Source organism: Eptatretus burgeri, chromosome 14 (genome assembly GCF_056783735.1).
Source record: "Eptatretus burgeri isolate ZD-2024b chromosome 14, Ebu_testis_v1, whole genome shotgun sequence".
Classification (NCBI taxonomy): domain Eukaryota; kingdom Metazoa; phylum Chordata; class Myxini; order Myxiniformes; family Myxinidae; genus Eptatretus; species Eptatretus burgeri.
Window position 1 is genome coordinate 74,615,385 of NC_140974.1, and position 21,401 is coordinate 74,636,785.

General features: G+C 45.8%; 1 protein-coding gene across 12 annotated transcripts in view; it reads right to left on the reverse strand.

Moving 5' to 3' along the window:
* Nucleotides 1–1,072: 1,072 nt before the first annotated feature.
* LOC147013640 (rab GTPase-activating protein 1-like) overlaps nt 1,073–21,401 on the reverse strand; it is a 337,271-nt gene continuing 316,942 nt past the window's right edge. For 11 of the 12 annotated variants that reach the window (XM_085855704.1, XM_085855702.1, XM_085855700.1 and 8 more), the window contains 3 exons: nt 10,460–10,531; nt 9,412–9,624; nt 8,865–9,320 (listed from right to left, as the gene is read on the reverse strand). In XM_085855704.1, coding sequence (XP_085711830.1) covers nt 9,198–9,320; nt 9,412–9,624; nt 10,460–10,531 — 408 coding nt within the window. In that variant the 3' untranslated portion in view covers nt 8,865–9,197. Of the gene's footprint in view, nt 1,309–8,864; nt 9,321–9,411; nt 9,625–10,459; nt 10,532–21,401 lie in introns of those variants that run through there. The other variant, XM_085855705.1, reaches the window with a different exon arrangement.

Genomic DNA, 21,401 nt, shown 5'->3' on the forward strand with positions numbered 1-21,401 from the left:
ATTGGGCTTGGTAATGCAAAAAAAACTATTAATCTTAAATGATGTCATCAAGACTGAGGAGCATGCTTATAAACCTTTAGATGAGAAGCCTTTAGCTTATGAATTACATAAACTGATAATCACAATTTAAAAGGTGAAAGGTCCATTCCAAAGCAGTTGATTACATGTGGCCTTCCAATTTAATTGAACTGAAAAAAGACAGGGGATACAGGTATGCATTAACCATTATTGATTTAAGGTCAAGATATGCACGGGTAGTTCCTTTGAAAAACAAAGGCACCACTTTTGTGATAGCATTCCAACAGATATTTAATAAAAGCAAATGAAAGCCAAAAAAATATGGAAGGATGAGGGAACAGAGTTCTATAACAAAACATTTAATAATCTCCTTAAAGATAACGATATCACATTGTATAGTACCTTTCATGAAGGAAAAGTCAGAATCATCGAGTGCTTTAATCGCCCTTTGAAAGAGAGATTGTATAAAAAATGTACTCATCTTGGTTCTCAACAATGGGTATCATCAATTCAGGACATTGTAGATAATTACAATAATACAGTTCATTCTTCACCAAAAGAAAAACCAACAGAAACATTTACAAAATTACAATAATAATGGGAGATTAATCAGAGAAAACCAAAGTTTAAAGTTGGTGATATTGTCAGAATATATCGATGGAAATCACACTTTGAGAAAGGTTATACAAAGAGGTGGACTTATGAACTTTAAAAAATAATTGGTGTTTTAGAAACATTTCCTTGGACAAATAAAGTGGTTCACTTACAGGGAAAGGAAATCTAGGGATCATTTTACTCACAGGAATTACAAAAGACAAAGATGATAAATAAGAAAAAAATTTGAATAATCTAAGGAAAAGTAAAAATTTTGAAAAAAATTAAATAAATGCAAAAATTAAATGATTGAAAAGAATTATAAAAACGAAATAATAAAAATAAATCACTCCACCCCTTTGTTGTCTCCACCCACATGCCACACCCACACCCCCATTTATTCCCCCACCCCTCCAGTGTGCCTCCACCCTTATCCCACCTCTTCCCCTCCACCACACCACACCACACACACACGGGGAGGCATTTGTATAGCATTACATTTAAAAATAAATGAAAATTTACCTCGAGATGATCGATGGCTGAATTCAAGCCATCAGTTCGAAATATACATCAGTCGAAAGAAGATCATGTTTTGATTCAAAGCCACAATCGTCCCACGAAAGCGAGTCATCCTCAATTGAATACTTGTCTAAAATGTAATTGGAGAGACTGGAATCTTCTATCGCCAAGTCAAAGCTAGGAGGGGAAAAAATAATAGTTCATCAATTTGAGGTGCAATGGCAAACAGACCAGTTTTGTACGAGGACCGGGGCAAGCATGTCGACTTACATCTTGGTTGGAATTTCTTTGTAAAGCAACATCACAGCAGATATGATGAGTCAATGAGGGTTTACCAAAGCTTAACCTCCATGGTTTACATAGAATTGAGAGTGGGGAGGGGCATCGATCTTTCCAGAAGAATGCTGGCATGGTCCTAGTACTTTTCCATCGCCATGTGCTATAGGTGGGAGGGTAGGTAACCACACCGAGGAACCTCTTCTGGGTTTATGCACACGTTTTCCGACCAAAGTGGAATAAGCCCCAGAATCTCTGAACAATAACTTTCTGTTGAAGCTGGGATGATAACTAATAAACATTGAGTTGGCAAACCGGCTCAGTCTGAAAAAAAACAACAAAAAAAAAACATACTCACTGCCTAATTCAGTATCAGCTGATACACCGCAATCCGCAGAATCACTCGACTGACATGGCTTTAGAATTTTATTTTTTTTGGCAGGATTGTCAACTCCACAAGCTTATGCCACAGATTGTGTTTCAGGAGTTCTTTTTCACAAAGGACAGAAACCGCAAAGAAGGAGGGAGGGTAAACAGGTCTTTATTTCACTGTATATACTCTCCAGAGTTTATCTATAGGTAAGGATATAAAGGGAGTGAATCCCTGTTCAAATGGGGGTATAAATAGGTAAGAGAAAGAGGGTGGAGGGCTGGTGGTCAGGGATGAGGGATGTGGGGTAAAATAAAATAGGGGGTGGATTAAAAAAAAGATTTTGATGCACAGTCGAGGCTCATGGAAGAGCTTGGTCCGAGAAACAATTTAATGCAGAGAAGCTGGGTGCCCTTGAGGTGCTGATTGAGGAGTTGAGGCCGATGGGATTATGAGTTTCCTGGGTCAAAACTAAGATCCAGGCTTTCAATGACATGTTCGAAGCTGCTATCTTCTCTGTGCAAGCTTGTGGAGAGAATGTTGAGGTACAGAGAGATTCACATACCTTGGCAGTGATATTGATATCTGTGCTGGCTGTGAGCCAGAGGTCAATAGACATCTGGGTCGGGCCTGGGGAGTCATGGATTGATTGGATCATGGGGTGTGGTGCTGCCGGTACCTGTGCAGGAGGACGAAAGTCCGAGTCTTCAGGTCCTTGGTGCTTCCAGTGTTGCTCGACGGATGTGAGACTTGGACTCTGACCAGGGATCTGAGATGGAGACAATTCCTTTGGGACCAGATCTCTTTGGAGAATCCTTGGCTATCACTGGTCAGACTTTGTGTCCAACAAGCGGTTGCTGAGAGAGACCCAAATGAGATTTGTCACCTGCATAGTCCATGAGCATCAGCTGCGGCTGTATGGACATGTGGTTCATTTTCCTGATGCTGATCCTGCTCACCAGATTCTCTCAGCGAGGGACCCTCGTGAGTGGAGGAGGCCAATGGGCCGACCACGTGCCTCGTGGTTGCAGCAGATTGATCAACATCTCAAGGAGATGGGGATGGGCCAGGCATCTGCCTGGGGGATGGCCAGACGGATGCCCCTGGAGTACTGGCGGAAAGTGGACACAGTGACGCGCTGCTCTGACGCATGCTCCCATACCTGACCTGACTAAAGCAAAACTACACATTCTTCCCTGCAAATTGGTCTAATTTGCATCATACAAGCATTTCTAACATCACATTAACTTGCTCTGACCCCAATTTTGTTTTCAATCACTACTCTTATGCAGAAACGTGTGTTTTTCAACATATAGTGTGTTTTGGAGCTTGTTCTTAGGAAAATACACATTTTACACAAGAAACCTAATTAATGCAAAAACGGTATAATTTGCCAATCCAAGCTTTTTTAAGAAGATATTCCGTTGTTCTGACCACGTTTTTTGTTCCATTGGCATGTGGCTTTGCTTTTCGACCAAAACATTACGGTTTGGAAACGATGTGTAATTTTCCCATCTGCACGAATAAATGTCAGTGTGTGTCAGTGTGTCTCCAGAACTCCAAAACCATAAAAACCTACCAGCCTGAAAGTTTGCATGCATCCGAAGAAAACTCCAAGGAATTGCATGAGTGAAAATTAGGTGTTTGGGATAATTAAAACACTCCTTTTGAACATAATTAACGGCCTTATTTAATTATATCCTTGATCAGGCGCATCTTCGGTCACCGCTCCCTATGGGGTCTAAAGGCATATCCTATGTCACCTCGCTGAGGTCTTAAGCCGCCATCTATTTTTGGCCTGCTCAACCATGCCTCGACTTGGAAGAGGCCGCAATGATTTCTTCAGGATAAAGTGGTTTTTCACTTTCCTCCCTCATTTTATCGAAGGTCTGTTCATGATAGCCACAAATCGTTATACACATCACTTTTGTTAGTTATATTGTTTTCAAATTAGGAGCTTGGAGTAATTTTATGCATTGTATGATACAATTTTCCACGATCTACTCTCACGGACTAATTAAAGAATATCATCGAAATATTATTTCATTTTTCAGGATTGGATTTCGTCCGGACTAAATAAGTGTCAAAATCTGTTGTAAAATCTTATGATTTAAAGAAATAACGAGTCATAATTAAGCCGATATACAAATTTTCTTTGAGCAAGCAAGGCTATGTTCCCTCCTTCTTCATCGATACACAAGAAAATGTGAAATTTCCAAAGCATTAAACTGATCTTTTTCTGCTGTTTGGATAATTATATTGAGTGAACAAAAAAATTAGGAATGTGCCAAAATTAACCAGATTCATTGAGCTGTACGATTTAATGCATTCACTGCCCTGTCCCCGAGAGGGACTGCTTATCCATAGCGTTTGCCAGATCTGTGTATATTTGGGGAGGTTTCACGAGGTGCTCTTCAGAGAATAAAAGCAAATCTGGTGAAAAACGGACGTTAAAAAAAGTTACAATGTTTGCTCTAAATGTTATAACGTATAAAGTTATAACGTCACCCGATGTCACCCGTCACCGTCATCCTCGAACTGATGTACCACGTGACTCGTGCACAGATGAGCAGGCAACAGCTTAAGCCACTTGCCGAGTGCCCATTGTCAACAGCAGTACCGTGTTACGTCATTCTGAACGAATAGTTCACTCACTGTGAACGTTTTTGCCACGCCACTTCATTCTGAACGAATCGTTCACTCACTGTGGACGCTTTTGCCGAGCGAATCGTTCACTCACGACAGACGCTTTTGTCGCGCCACATCATTCAGAGCGAATCGTTCACTCACTGCAGATGCTTTTGCCGCACCACATCGTTCAGAGCGAATCGTTCACTCACTGCGGAAGCTAATCATTCACTCACTGTGGACGCTTTTGCTGTGCCACATCATTAAGAGCGAGTGGTTCGTGCTCCGTCACCCTGAGCGAGTGGTTTGTGCTCCATCACCCGGAGTGAGTGGTTCGTGCTGCGGCACCCTGAGCGAGTGATTCGTGCTCCGGCACCCTGAGCGAGTGGTTCGTGCTGCAGCACCCTGAGTGAGTGGTTCATGCTGTGGCACCCTGAGCGAGTGGTTCGTGCTCCGACACCCTGAGTGAGTGGTTCGTGCTCCGGCACCTTGAGCGTGTGGTTCGTGCTCCGGCACCCTGAGCGAGTGGTTCATGCTCTGGCACCCTGAGCGAGTGGTCCGTGCTCCGGCACCCTGAGCGAGTGGTCCGTGCTCCGGCACCCTCAGCAAGTGGTTCATGCTCTGGCACCCTGCGAGTGGTCCATGCTCCGGCACCCTCAGCGAGTGGTCCGTGCTCCGGCACCCTCAGCGAGTGGTTCATGCTCCGGCACCCTGAGCGAGTGGTCCGTGCTCCGGCACCCTCAGCGAGTGGTCCGTGCTCCGGCACCCTCAGCGAGTGGTTCATGCTACGTCACCCTGAGCGAGGTGTTCTGAAATAACACCTGATTTCCAAGCCATTTCGCATATTAACTTGTTTTCAAATTACCGAGTGTGTGTGTGTGTGTGTGTGTGTGTGTGTGTGTGTGTGTGTGTGTGTGTGTGTGTGTGTGTGTGTGTGTTGTTCATAAACAATAACATATTCTCTCTGCTAACTCCACGACCCCCACCTCTCTCTCTCTCTCTCTCTCTCTCTCTCTCTCTCTCTCTCTCTCTCTCTCTCTCTCTCTCTCTCTCTCTCTCTCTCTCTCTCTCTCTCTCTCTCTGTTCAATCCTTGCTCTACTTCCTCCCAATAGAGTGCAGCACCTTCCTCCCACACATCTCTCACTCTCCTCTCCCCTCTCTCTCTGTATCTGGACATATCCGGACGGTGGTTATGTCTGGATGGTGTTTGTCTCTGGATGTGTCTGGACAATGTTTATGTCTGGAGGGGAGTTTGTCTCCCAACATCTTCAAGTGGTGTTTGTCTCCGGCCAGCTTGGCTCCGGACGCATCTGGGTGGTTTTTGTCTCTGGACGCTTCGGGACGGTGTTTGTCTCCGGACGCTTCTGGGCGGTGTTTGTCTCTGGACACTTCCAGACAGTGTTTGTCTCCGGACACTTCCGGGCGGTGTTTGTCTCCGGACGCGTCCGCACGGGAGTTTGTCTTCGGTTGTGTCTGAGCAGTGTTTGTGTCTGCACGGCTTGGCTCTGGATGCGTCCAACGGATTTTGTCTCCGAGCATGTCTCGATGGTGTTTGTCTCTGGGCCGTGTATATATTATGACCGGTAGAAAATGAATTTCAGACATTATTTTGTTTGCATCTTCACTGTTATTCTATGTAGAATCACTTTGATGAGACGGTATGAATCATAATGAACGCTCCACCGCATGTCTGTCTGCCTTTCCTTCCTCTCACCTGTCTTCCCTTCCCCCACACGTTCTCAATCCCACACCCCTCCTCGATCACCCCACCCCTCCTTTCTCCTTCCCCCTCCACCTCTTCACTATCCCCTCTCTCTCTCCACCCCATCCCTCTCTCCCTCTTTTTCTCCCTCCCCTTTAGTATTCCTGTTAGCGAAGTGACGGGTGGTATTTGCTAGTTGGAAATAATGGAAAATGAGCTCCCACATAATGAAGGTGCACATGACGGGGGGGGGGGGGGGGGTTACAAAGGGATTTAACCCCTTCATTAAGCTAGGAACATTTGTACACTGAACAGATCCGGATGTAACGGGACAAAAGGAACAGCAGAGAGGGGGGAGAGAGAGAGAGAGAGAGAGAGAGAGAGAGAGAGAGAGAGAGAGAGAGAGACAGACACAGACACAGACACAGACACAGACACAGACACAGACACAGACACAGACACAGACACAGACACAGACACAGACACAGACACAGACACAGACACAGACACAGACACAGACACAGACACAGACACAGACACAGACACAGACACAGACACAGACACAGACACAGACACAGAGACAGAGACAGAGACAGAACCACTCGCTCTTAATGATGTGGCACAGCAAAAGCGTCCACAGTGAGTGAACGATTCGCTCTGAATGATGTGGCGCGACAAAAGCGTCTGTCGTGAGTGAACGATTCGCTCGGCAAAAAACGTATTTTCCAAACGGTTTTACATCATCATGATATGTGGTATTAGTATGACGAATGGAACAATAAGTTCACCCGAATAACAGAGATAATCGAAATAATCTCAGGGTATGTGTACGTGGTACATGTGTTTGTGGTACATGCGTTTGTGGTATATGTGTTTGTGGTACATGCGTACGTGGTACATGTGTATGTGGTACATGTGTATGTGGTACATGTGTACGTGGTACATGTGTTCGTGGTACATGTGTTCGTGGTACATGTGTACGTGGTACATGTGTCCGTGGTACATGTGTTTGTGGTACATGTGTTTGTGGTACATGTGTACGTGGTACATGTGTACGTGGTACATGTGTCCGTGGTACATGTGTTTGTGGTACATGTGTTCGTGGTACATGTGTCCGTGGTACATGTGTTCGTGGTACATGTGTACGTGGTACATGTGTCCGTGGTACATGTGTTTGTGGTACATGTGTTTGTGGTACATGTGTTCGTTTTAAGAGTGAACGCGACAATATCTTACAGTTTCGAGAGAATGACAGCTCGGCCTGAAATCCATGAGGTTCGGGGCAGTAACTCAGCTGCAGACTTGGACAATAAGGTGAAACAAAGAAACAAAGACAAGCAAATAAACACTGGAACAGTTTCAAGGTAATAAAGAGCATGAAGAGATGAAGTTTTAGGATTGAGGTGAATGTGCTGCTCGGTGGGATATAATCAAATGGAACCCCAAGAAGGAACCCAAAGGAGTAAAGAACAAAGACGGAGTCATGAGGAGGAACCAGGACAGGATTCGGGTTTCAGCCGCGACTCCTCTACCCTCAACCCTATTCAGGCGCAACCAAGTGAACCTCACAGAAAACAGTCTGCAAGAATTCACGTCTCCTTCGAGAGATAGATAATGAAAGAGAGAAAGAGACAGTAAAAGAGATGAAAGAGAGCAAAAAGCAAGAATTAGAATGAATAAAGAGAATTGTGAAAAAAATTAGAAACAAGTATGAAATGAGGAAAGAACCCGGACAACATGGGGGCTCAAACGCAGCACCATGAACAAGGTACCAGAGGTCCGTTAAGTGGTGCTAAGAGGGGATGTAAATGTTCATTTACCTCCAACACCGAAGGTGGACACACGTTATGTTTTCACCCCTGTCTGTCTGTCTGTGAGCAGGATATCACCAAACGTTGTGCACGGATTCGGAAACTTTGTGGACAGTTTGGGAGTGCCACTGGGATGAATTGATTCAATGTTGGTGAACATCTGAATCGGGATCCGATAATTTTTTCGGTGATTCTTCACCAATGAGGATTCAGATCCGACCTCTCAGTGGCACACAAAATGTAAACGGTTCAGCCAGGTGGAGGTATGTGCTCTCCCGAGTACCGTTGTGAGTGGTGCTTGTGTTTGCAGCGTGAGACCCCCGAATCAAATTGTAACAGCTCACCGCGCAAGGTTGTAAACCAAGATGCGCAGGTCGACCGAAGCAATTACAGTGAACTCATCCTGGAAGAGTACATTGGTTGTAAGATGTCGGAAAAAAACCTACATGGAGTAGCAGTAGTTGTATGAAAGTTCATCAATTCATTGTGCCATTTTTGTTGGCTTATCAGATGTTATATACGGTATGTTCTCTTCAGTACAGGAGTAGATCACTCGGCCCGTTAAAGCTTACACCAGGTCCATTATTACCTACCGATGAGTTCAATTTTACTTAATCAACTAGAAATTGTCTCCTGATTTTATGATTTTTTTTAAGACCATTCATTGAAAACTTAGCAAAGTTGGAACCACAAATCATCATAAACAGGTAACCAATACCATTCTCCGCAGTTTCCCCTGATTGTAAAGGATTGGGAGGTGCATAGGTGCAGGAGGTGGTGTGCGACTGTAGTTGGGCAGTGTGTGATGTTTATGTACATACACATTCACAATGATGTTCTTTCTTGTAATGGAACAATTTTGAAGGTGTGCATCTTCTATCCCTCCCTTAAACCTGCCGACAGGTATATAGTGCACTGCGACACAGACTGACAGAAACACTAATATAGATACAATGGTGGATTTATTTTAAATAGTGTGAACGTGCCATTATAGCTGTTCGAGGTGAAAAAAAGGAAACATCTCAAATTGGAGTCAAAACACCTCCTCGAAGATCAGGTAGTCAGGTAGTCATGCAGACAAGATGGTGCAATGAGAAACGTAACTGATAACGTTCTGTGAGTATTTGGCAGAACAATCATTAAAACACAGGATCCAATCCGGGATCATAAATATCATCATCCTAATAATAATCATTGCCATGATTATCACAATAAAATGACAAATCTTAACAAAGGATGGCAAGGAAGAATTGAGAGAGGAGTAAGTGCAGGAAATTCTCAAGACGAGTCCTTTCCCTGAGCGCCAGTCACCGTTTTGATGGAGGTAAGAGTACGGTTGAACCACGTACGGCGTGACGTGTGCACCTCATTCAGTGCTACACTCACCTCGTGCTCTAAATCCTGCGGTTGAGAAAATTGACGTGATGTAAAGTTTGATGAAGAGGTAAAGATTACGTCTCACCTCCGCTCCACCTCGCTCTCACTCTCTCACCTGTATCCGACACTCGGCTTCGACCAGCTGCAGCTTCGTTTGTGCCAGTTCAGCCTCGACATTCCGCAGTTGCTGATGCATCTCCTCCTCTCCAGCTGTTTGTTCTACTCTTTCTGAAACACTTGCATTGTCCCTCCCAATCACATTCGCTTCCTCCACTCCTTCCAGTTCCACCAGAAACTCTCGACAGCACTCACATGCCTGCAGCTTGCTCTGCAGTCAACAGCCAGCATATCCCATGATGTAAAACAGGAGCATCGATCCATCAACAGAATTAGACACACAAACACATGATGTCTGCATCAAAACATGGCCTGTTAATGTCCAAACATCGGGGTTTTTTGAATGACGCTATCTTGATTTTTGGGAAACCTTCACACCTCGGTTCTTCGGTATTGAGCCCCTTGGGATGCCATGCTTTATTACCTCCACCACCGAAGGTGAAGGAGGTTATGTTTTCACCTCTCTCTGTCTGCTTGGTTGTTACTTGCAAAATCGAAGATTTCTCAAGTGCATTGGGTTAGACGATTTTGTTATTCTGTCTTTGTCTGTCTGTCTGCTTGTTTGTCTGTTTATCACCTTCAGGTCATAAATTTTAACCGATCTTCACGAAACTTCATCACATGGTAGAGTTTGTCGTAAGGAAGAAGCGTATCGTTTTTGAGATGAAATGGTCAAAAGGTCAACAACTTAGGTGGTATTTCTAAAATCATCAATTTTCATCCGATTGACTTGAAATTTGAAGAGGAGTTGCACATTTGGTCATTGAATTCAACCATTAATTATTTTTGAGGTCAAATTAGTTTTATGGATTTTGCAAATGTCGGCATTACGTGGATCATTACGTGGATCAGGCATTACGTGGCGGAGGTATGCGCTCCACCGAGTGACCTTCTAGTTTATATTTGAGTTGTTTGAAAGTACGAGTCAGAGTGTTGCTTTATGTTCAACCTTTCAATACATTTTGATGCACAGCGTTACACAGTACAACACCCCCGTCATGTTGCTCACTTCACTTACAAAAGCTGTATTTTGTGTTGAGACTGACCTTCAGAGTGTCAAGCCTTGTACAGTTTGTGGTCTGGTAGTCCTCAAGGCGGAGGCTCAGCTGAGAACAGATCTGCAGAGGTTCAGAGATTTGTACACAAGTAAAAAACACAGCACCGAGCTTGCACCAACCAACACGTACATAAAGCATTTGCAGTTCAGGTGGAGAACAAAGTGATCTCAAGATTTTTATGCCTCTGGTGACGAAGTCGCCGGTGGCATTATGTTTTCGGGTTGTCCGTCCGTCCGACAATCTATCCATGCAAATGTTCTCTGTTTTCTCTGCAACCGCTTATTCGATTGAAGTGAAATTTATTAAGTACCATCTAACAATATAGCTGCATACAGTGTGGAAATGATAATGTCATAGGTCCCGTGGTGTGGCAGCCACATTGGATAGAAAAATGAACCTTACCCAATCAAAAAAAACTTCACACACATGATCCTCCACCCATTCCTGGGCAGGGTCCAAATTTTCATTGCCATAGGTCACGTGGTTTGGCAGTGATGCTAGTTTGAAAACCGAAAATTAAAAAATCCTTTTCTCCAAAACCGCTCACGAGATCAATATGAAGCATGTCGCATTGCATGGAGCAAGGGTAGTGGATCGCAACTGCAATGATTCGCATTGATTGCTATCGCAGTTTCCAAAATATAATTTTTTATTATTTTCCTTGAAACCAATGTGGCTGCCACACCACGTGATTGATGAGGTCGTCTGTACTGATAAAAGGCAATGTGTGTGTATGTGTGTGTGTGTGTGTGTGTGTGTGTGTGTGTGTGTGTGTGTGTGTGTGTGTGTGCCAGAGTGTGTGTCTCCTCCACACCTCCAAAACTATAAAACCAAGCAGCCTGAAACTTTGCATGCATATTAAGAAATCTCCATGGAAGTGCAAGAGTGAAAATTGGATGTTTGGGTTAATTAAAACACTCCTTTTGAAGATAATTAATAGCATTATTTAATTACATCCTTCACGATCCTCCACCACCTCGCTGTCTGGGTCTTAAGGCATTTCATGGGTAACCTCGCAGGGGTCTGAAACCGCCATGTTTTTTTTGGCTTGCTCAACCATGCTTTGACTTGGAACAGACTACAACGATTTCTTAACGATAAAGTTTATTTTTTTCACTTTCCTCACTCATATTATTGAATGCCTGTTCATCAGCTGGTTACATTGTAATGTTTATAAATGCCTGGAGATGCCAGCGTTCGTGGCTTTATTTCATTTGCACATATGAATAACCGAGAGGATCTCTTAAACGAAGCAGAATTACAAAATATAAACTCCAGATTTAAAGTATCAGCAGTCCAACTCCAAAAAGAAGTGTTGATTTGTCCAATTCGGACATTGCACGGGTGTTTCTGGGTGCAAAGTTGTACCGACGGCAATTAGTAATCACTTGCCAAGCCAGGCGTTCCGTTGGAGTGCTTGCTTGAGTGCTTAATCCACTTACAGAGCTGTACAGCTTGTGTCAGTTGATAGTGGTACAGTTCGTGTCCTGATCAGGATGTACAGTTGACAGGTACTTCAAGGTAGAGGTACGTATACAGCACAAACGGATGTGGTACATATGGTAGATTTGGATCTGTACTGACTCTCCGCAGATGTGTGGACATGGCGTGCCCATTACGGGTGCTGTGGTGGCAAAGTTTCATCCTGTATCTTATGGAGGTTCTATCAGGTTTTCCTTTATCCTCGTGCCTGTTTCTAAAGCATTTGGTCATCGGATTTGCTTCACAAGCTCACATGTTTCTCTTTGTGAGTTTCAAAGCAAAATATATTTGATAACGCCCGAATTTGGAGCCATTTGCCGGATTAATGTGTTTTCTAAATTACCGAGCCAAATTTTTTTCCACCCGTCACATGAAGTTGTTTATAAAGATTAATGTTTGTGAACATCTCCCTCAAATGTCTATATAAATGTAACGTTGTTTTTCAGTGAAAGCTCCTCCAGGTTTCTGGGATGTACTTTCCGATTTCCGAAAAATGGCCGATATCGACCAAGTATGTGTGTGGTGTGGTGTGGTGTGTGTTTGTTGTTCACAAAGCACAACATTCTCCCTGATAACTCCCGACCCCCCCCCCCACCCCTCTCTCTGGATGTATCCAGACGGTCGTTATGTCTGGACGGTGGTTATCTCCATATGTGTCTGGACAGTGGTTATGTGTGGGCAGGGATTGCCAACAGATGTGTCCAGATGGTACTTATCTCCGGACGTCTCCGGATGGGAGTTTATCTCTGGATGTATCCGGATGGGAGTTTGTCTCCGGACGTGTCTTGATGGGAGTTTGTCTCTGGACGTGTCCAGATGGGAGTTTGTCTTTGGGCGTGTCCGGGCGGTGTTTATGTCCAGACAGGAGTTTGTGTCTGAGCAGTGTTTGTCTCTGGACAGCATGGCTCCGGATGAGTCCGGGCAGTATTTATGTCCTGACGGGAGTTTGTCTCCGGATGTGTTGGGTGGTGTTTATGTCTAGACGGGAGTTTATCTCCGGATGCGTCCAGGCGGTGTTTGTCTCCGGATGTGTTAATGCGGTGTTTGTCGCCGGACGCGTCCAGGCAGTGTTTGTCTCTGGACGCATCTGGGCAGTGTTTGTCTCCGGACGGGAGTTTGTTTCTTGACATGTCCGGGCAGTGTTTGTCTCTAGGTGGTATTTATAGTATGACTGGCAGAAAATGGATTTCAGACATTATTTTATGTGTTATTCTATGCAGAATCATTTTGATGAGACAATATGAATCATAATTGACATTCCACCACATGTCTACCTTCTCTTCCTCTCACCTCTCGCTGCCTCCCCTCCCCCTCCCCCCCCACTTCCTCACTCTCCCTCCATCCTCTATCTCCCATCCCTCCTCGCTCCCCTCTCCCCCACCCCTCCTCTCTCTTCCCCCCTCCTCTTGTTCTTGGCCGGGGTTTGGTGTCGAGGACGACCGCTAGATGGAGCAGTTAGGCCATCTCCCACCGAACACCGGAATGGAAGGTCGTAACCCTTGGATAACTCCAAAGGTCATGGGTCCCTTAGCGGACTGTGGACGCCAATATTTCGACCGTGTGGTGTATGGTTAATTGTCTCGTCTCCAATATACCTACATAACCACGCAGTCTAGCTCCCGGGGAAACCACACCCTCGGTCGACTTTGTCCGAACCGAGTTGCTGTTACCGACTCGGATCCGGCGTAACCAATAGGAAGTTACCAAAGCCGCGTCGGACTAAATGAACGATTTACGGCACCGATGGCCTCACTAATTCTCAATACACACCATGTTGAGTCAATGGGAGAAAGCACAGAAAACGAGCTGGAACATTTAACATGGGGGGTTTATTTATAAACAATAATCGGGGAGGGGAGCACACAAAGAGCAGAGTTATCCGAATAAAAGAAATGCAGGCAATGTACAGTGAGCGAAAAGCACTTAACAGTTCTACTTAGCAGACTGGCACCATACACACACACCCAAAGAAATGGTGGCCGCAGCCTTTATTTTGATCCTTCAGCTCAGGAGGGAAAGGCGAGCTGAGGGCAGGGGCCTATTCTTGCATCTGTCCGCCTCGTGCGGTCTGGTCGAGCTTGTCCAGTGGCAGGACTCAAATCCGCCACCAACAACGCAGCACCAAGCACCAGAGACCAGGAACGACGCAACGGAAGCCAGCCAGCACGGAGACGGACCAGACGAGACGAGCACCCGCGCGTAGACGAGAACGCCAGGAGGCAAGACGAGGCTTCTTCTCTTTCTCCTTCTTCCTTTCTTGACGACGGGGCGAACCTTCCTTTCTCGACGGCTCACCACCTACTCTTAGCCTTCCCTCCCCTGTGGGTCGAGGGAACCGCTCTGAGGGACTCGCCTCTGGATTGGACGAGGGGCGAGCATCCCATCTGGCTGGGCAGGGCCGCCCCTGAGGTGGTCAGCCTCCTGATTGGACGAGGCGTCTCGGGGGGTGTTTTGAGGTGTCTCGGAGGCCCGCCCCCCCGAAGAGGCTCCGTAGTAGCTTTCGGCACACTGGCCTCACATTGGCTGGGGCGCGCGTGCAATGCTCGCCCTTCGTTCATTGGCTGGAGGAAACGCTCCATGCCATTCTTCGGAGCGGAGCCTCGATCTGAAGCGATGGAGGCTCCACCCACGCCTTCAGCCAAAAACACGTGGGCAATGGTGACCGGGTTGAGTGAGGGACGGTGCCGTTGTTGTTGTTGTTGTTGTTGTTGTAGATGTATAAAACCTGACTATAAAATAACTCACAGCGCACACACGAAATTCCCATTAGACATAGGGGATGGATTCCAACTATAAACACAGACTTATCGAAATAACTAAGCTTAGGGACTGCTGTCTATCTGTGTGCAAATGGCTTCCAGATTCGCAACACTCTCTCTTCCCCCCTCCTCTCTCTTCCACCCCTCCTCTCCCTTCCACCCCTACTCTCTCTCTCTCCCCCTCGATCTCCTCACCCCTCTCTTTCTCCTCACTTCCCTCGCTATCTCCCCCCTCCCTCCCCCTATCTCAGTATTCCCATCAGCGAAGCGATGAGTGGTATTTGCTGGTTGTTAGATAAAATATTTGCAGCAACAGTAGTGGATCATCACTGCAAAGCCTCCCAATCAAAAGGCTAAGCGGTTTCAGAGAAATATATAAATTTAAATATGATCGAATCAGCATGGGGAATATTTGTTGAAAATTTCAACATCCGCAGTCACATGGTCTCGCAGCCATGTTGGACAAAAAAACCTTATCCGATCAACGCGAAACTCCAGACATGTTCTGCCACCCATTCTGAATTTGATTTGAGAAAGAGGACATCGTGGGTCAGGCGTCCGATCGAAGCGGGGTTGTGTCGAAGCAGAGTGACATGGTTTTGTTTTTTCACCATAGAAATTTCACGAAATTTTCACCATAGATGCGACTACTCACGTAGAATGTTTTTGTGATAACTATCACGTCATAGGTCATGTGGTGTGGCAGCCATTTCGGGGAAAAACTTTGGACCTTTGTATCTCTGAAACCGCTCATGGGAAAAAATTGAAACCAGGCACCTGTGAGGTACTCCCCAAAGGAAGCAAGTTAGGCCGGGGGCCAGTGGGACCTACCTTGCACCCCCCGCCCCCCCCCGCGACAATTTTTCACTGATACCACAGTGTTCATATATACCCCAAGTATCAGAAAAAAGATGTTCCCAGAAAAATAACTCATTTGCACTATGCTTTATTAAGCTGTTTCCATGGCAACCAATAAAAAATAGATGAATCTCACAAAGATCGGCAAAATGTCAATATCTCTGTCAAATATAAACATAAAATCACAAAATTGGTGTCAAATTAAAGCTTATACATTTACGTATTAAAATATATTTTGTTTATGTTAATCAGCTCATTCGTATATTAATTAAATTTGACTTAAAGACAATAATTCCCACAGAAATGCAAGAATTTCCATTTTCTTTCTTTGTAAACCACACGTCGGTTTTTTGCAAAAAAACATTACTTAAGTGTTGCCAGATACGAGCCAGGTTGGCAAAAAATATATTAAAATTTTTGAATTTTTTTAAAGTAGGCTAATTAGCATAAAATGCAAAGCACAATGAATCATTCGAAAATCATGCAAAATCAGATTAATCAAGAGAATTAATTACCTGGGCCTGATATAATACTGTTACGGTTGTGGAAATTCACAGAACACCATTCAGGTTTCCCAGAGATCAGTTATGTCGGAAAGTGTGTGTTCCAGGTTAGATTTCCCCACTGATGTCTAACAGGCTGAACATCTTTGAGTTAGCCGTTATTCTTTTGCTATCTTTATTTTAAAACGAACAACATGTCACTATCATCTCCACAAACAACACCATCTTTTCACCAACAACAACCATTTCAACAAACGAACAACATCTCCTCACCATCATCTCCACGGCGCCGCCATCTTTTTGCCAGCAATGGTATGCACAAACGAACAACATCTCCGCCGACAAACACAACGACTTCCTCGTTGGAGCGAAAGCCGGTGATTCCTACCACGTCCGCGTTTGACGGCAAGATCGGATCAGAATGACAAAAGGGGCGGAGCCAGCCGGGGGTGAAGGGTCGAAGGTGAAAGATCAAACACCACCCCAAACCCGATAAAAGGCCGGGCTGAAACGCCGACACGGGGGTGGAGGGGAGCTCGGTTGTTGAGTGGAGTTCTGGAGTTCGAAGTTGGGCTGGGCCGTTACAGGGTGCAGAGCGGTTGGTCGTTGGAGTCCGGTGGAGTTTGGAGCCTGGAGTCCAGTCGGGTCGAGCCTGCAGTGCAGTGCAGAGTTGTTGGTCAGTGGAGGTAGCAGCGAAGTCGCCAGCCGGAGAGAGAGGTCGCCAGCCAGCGACATAATGGTCCGAAGTGATCGGGCCCCGGGATGGTCCGAGCGACGCGGAGGAGTGAGCGGGCTCTTAAAAGAGCATCAACTCCAAAAGAGCAAGGCCCGTTCGCTCCGCTGAAGCGTCGTCGGCCAGGCCCGATCGACTAGGCCTGGACCATCCAAGCCGCCGTTACACCAGCTGCCGTGTTGACGACGAGACATACGGAGGGTCGCCGACTGAAAGACCCATCGAGTCGTCTCCAAGGCGACAAGGTAACCTGCACGGCCTCGCGGAGCTCCTTCGGTCTTCCAAACTCCGAGGACCATTAAAGGCCTACGGGCCCAGTTCTCCCTTTTCTTTCTGGGGTTTTGCTTGGAAGTCTGTGGCGCCTTGTCCGATAAGTGGAATTGTTGTTAAGTGCATGTACATACTAAATAGACAACAGCTGTAGGTCTTTTTGCTCGTGTCTTGTCCCTTACTCCCATTCATTGCATACGTGCTTGCTTTGGAATGTTTCATTGAATGTAGTTACCAAGCAATTATGTGGTCACAAGTAATTTAGCTTGGGGTACCTCTAGCCCAGCATCAATTATAATATTCACTTTGAAAGTCACAATAACTTACACTGAAGTCCATGGAATCATTACATTTGGTTTTATATTATAACTTGTCATTCCCACTGTCGGTGGTCTCATCTTCCTCTTCCTTCTTCATGTTTTCACAGATCCCCCTGCAACCTGAACAAGCAGGCAGACATAAGCGGAACTGTCGGCGGCATCCGCAGCAGAATGTCCTACAACCTGTCTTGCAGGTGCACCTGACTAGTTGGAGGAGTTGCCGTGGTACAGGATGGAAGAGTCAGTTGGAATCGGGACCATCGTTCCCGTGCACACTTTCCACCCCCATTTCTCGGTGTCCATCGTAACTCCTTTCTGCTGCTGCATTTGGTGGAATACACAAAGTGAATGCTGCTTCACTGCGGCAGAGGTTGGTGGTAGGTAACAAGTTGGGGTGCACTGCCTTTTTGCTGACAGTCACAAGTTGATAGAATCGCTGATGACTGACCCATTGCATCAAGTTTATCATTCTGTTTCCCCTTGGTAACGACTCCACTTTCAGGTCAGGCCAGAAGATTACATCAAATTTGTTCCCTTCGGTATGATGTAAAAGCAGAACTAACAGATCAGTCATCCCTAACTAGTATGACCTCACAGGTTTTTTTTTTGCCAGAGTCAATGCAGTTTGGACAATCCTTACGTCAGCATCACCTGGTGCGTGGCTGACGTCCACATCCAGACCTGCTCAGTCGATCACTCAGTGGAGCAAGAAATCTTTGTTTGTTTTCTTTGTTTGAAAGAAACTCGTTTTTCTTCGTCTGCAATTTCATGGATGTATTGAATAACACCCGAGGTCCTTCACACACTACGCTGCACTGATGTGTGCAGTCCTTGGTGGATGGCCCTGTCTGATATCCATCGAATACAACCACTGCATGCCCATCCTTACTGGCCACATAATCACTGTAGTCCTGCAATATCTTATCACATGTGTCACCTTTTGCCACGGAATACGATGGAGAAGAGCACCACCATCAATCACACATTTGGCATCCTGATATGGTGGTACTTGCGAAGGTACTGCCGACCATATAGCTTTTGCGTGAACGGATTTTGAAGCTTCCAGAAGAGTGTCCTTTGTTTCAAACAAAGCTTGGGGAATGTGTGCAAAGTTCATACTTCAGAGAATTTTCGAAATAATTTGCTTGAGATCCCATCATTATCAATCTTTGAAATAGAAGAGGATTATCTATGTGGACAATTTGTCATATTTTGACACAAGTCTTCGAGTTAAAATTTATGGCTTGGTCCTTCTTCTTCAATGAATGTTACAGCACATTTTTCCCTTCCATAATATCAATGATCGCTTCTCCAATCTCCCTGGTATTATGAACATTGACTTGGTCTCCAGGTAATACACCATGGGCAGTGTTTCAAACTGACGGGTTTGAATCAAAATGGGACCTCCACTCAAGGGGCTTGAATCAAAAGGACACCTCCACTCAAGGGGCTTGAATCAAAAGGACACCTCCAGTCAAGGGACTTGAATCAAAAGGAGACCTCCACTCAAAGGGCTTGAATCAAAGGAGACCTCCACTCAAGGGGCTTGAATCAAAAGGAGACCTCCACTCAAGGGGCTTGAATCAAAAGGAGACCTCCACTCAAGGGGCTTGAATCAAAAGGAGACCTCCACTCAAAGGGCTTGAATCAAAAGGAGACCTCCACTCAAAGGGCTTGAAACAAAAGGAAACCTCCACTCAAGGGGCTTGAATCAAAAGAAGACCTCCACTCAAGGGGCTTGACTCAAAAGGAGACCTCCACTCAAAGGGCTTGAATCAAAAGGAGACCTCCACTCAAAGGGCTTGAATCAAAAGGAGACCTCCACTCAAAGGGCTTGAATCAAAAGGAGACCTCCACTCAAGGGGCTTGACTCATAAGGAGACCTCCATTCAAAGGGCTTGACTCAAAAGCAGACCTCCACTCAAGGGGTTTGAATCAAAAGGAGACCTCCACTCAAAGGGCTTGAATCAAAAGGAGACCTCCACTCAAAGGGCTTGACTCAAAAGGAGACCTCCACTCAAGGGGCTTGAATCAAAAGAAGACCTCCACTCAAGGGGCTTGACTCAAAAGGAGACCTCCACTCAAAGGGCTTGACTCAAAAGGAGACCTCCACTCAAAGGGCTTCAAGCAAAAGGAGACCTCCACTCAAAGGGCTTGAATCAAAAGGAGCCCTCCACTCAATGAAGGAGAGCAGGTTCTTGAAAATCATTATTGTCCCATGTTTGTCTTACTCCTGAGAGGTCTTTATGTTTGTCTCAAATGTTATGCACATAAACTTCTGGATGGAAACGTTGATTTTTGCACAGCCTGTTCTGGATAAGCACCACACCAGTCTCCATGTCTCTGTGATGCCTCTCCCTCCAATTAGACCGACAGTTGTATTTAGACTTCTTATGAAAGCCTGCTCAATAATAAGGTGTGGAGACAGTCCTGCCCTCCCCCTCCCTCACACTGCCTTCCATTCCATTTCCCTCATGTTGCCATCGCTTCCCTCATGCTTCCCATTCAGTCTGGCACTGCAACTCTGGTGAATGGTATCCAGGATCCCTTCAAACAAAATTCTTCTTTACCCTCCGGTGAGTTCCAAGGCTTCCACCGGCAACATTAAGGATGGTGGTCTTGAAGGCACTCCACAACTCCTTAGGATTCCCCAAAGCACCCAGACCCCCCAAATCCCCACTCAGCCTGTTCTCAAACTCCTCAGCTACCCTCTCACCCTCGAGCTTGTCAACATCCAGCCTAGGCTGGGGGATGGTACCATTCTCCCAGATTTAAGCTGAAACTTCAGAGTTGCTTCTACAAGCCTGTGGTCAGTATTGAGGTAATGAGCATTCTGGTAGACCCTGCAGTTCTGGATCATCCTCCAGCGACCATTAACGAGCACATGGTCAATCTCCTTTGCCACACCACCAGCATTGGAATACCAAGTCCAGCGATGAGTTTGTGGGTGCTGAAACCATGAACTAGCCACCCGAAATCCATGACTTCTTGCAAAGTCAAGGAACTTAGTGCTATTCTTGTTCACAGTTCCAGACCCATGGGGGACAACACATCTCGTAACCATTCCTATCAGTTCCAGTCGATGCATTGAAATCCACCAAGACTGGAAGTTTATCTCGCCTGGGGCTCTGATCAACCATATACTCGAGTGCGGCATGGAAAGCATCCTTCACGGTGAGATAACTCGCCTCAGTCGAAGCATATACAGAGACCAGGGAAATGACACCCAAGGAATGATGAATCCTTAGTCTCATACGCTTGTTGACCGGTGTTACCTCAATTATCATTGGAGTCAGCTATTGGACTCAGATACAGCAACTACTTGGACATGGTAACCATCAGAGCGACCAGACCAATAGTAGGTGAAACTACCCGCCATGATCTCGCCACAATCTGGTGTCCAAACCTCAGAGAGAGCTGCAATACCGATGTCCAAACGCTTGAGCTCAGATGATGACAGCGACAGGTGATCATCCTCACTTAGAGATAGGACATTCCAGGCACTCACCCAAAGGGACCACCTCAGGTTAACCCAAGGAGACCGCCGTCTGGTGGACGACACCTCAGCACCACCCCGACACACACACAGCAATCTGACCAAGGAAGGTTACCCCATGGTTTTCCTCCTATCATTAAAGAGTGGGGGTCCCGAAGGCTTTGCCCAAATCCCGTCATCTGGTGAGCTGCCCTGTGGAGGGCCACTGCACAGGTGGCCCTCCCATGGAGAGGTTTTTCAGATTTCCTTGTGCTTTTCGTACGTTTTTCAGAATGAAGGGTCTTACGGTGGCTGGAGTGCAAATCCTGCCACCAACCTCCTAATAAAAAGTAACCCAACTGCATGAGGTCGTCCGCACACACAGTTGGGCACCAGATATGGATGGCCGTTTGCTCACAAGGAGCTCCTCCGCCCTTTGACAGGTTTTGTTTTTAATCCTGCTGGGTGTCCATATCCAAACACCCTCCTCACCAGAAAACCTAGTGGGGGAGACGGTTTAATCGCAGACA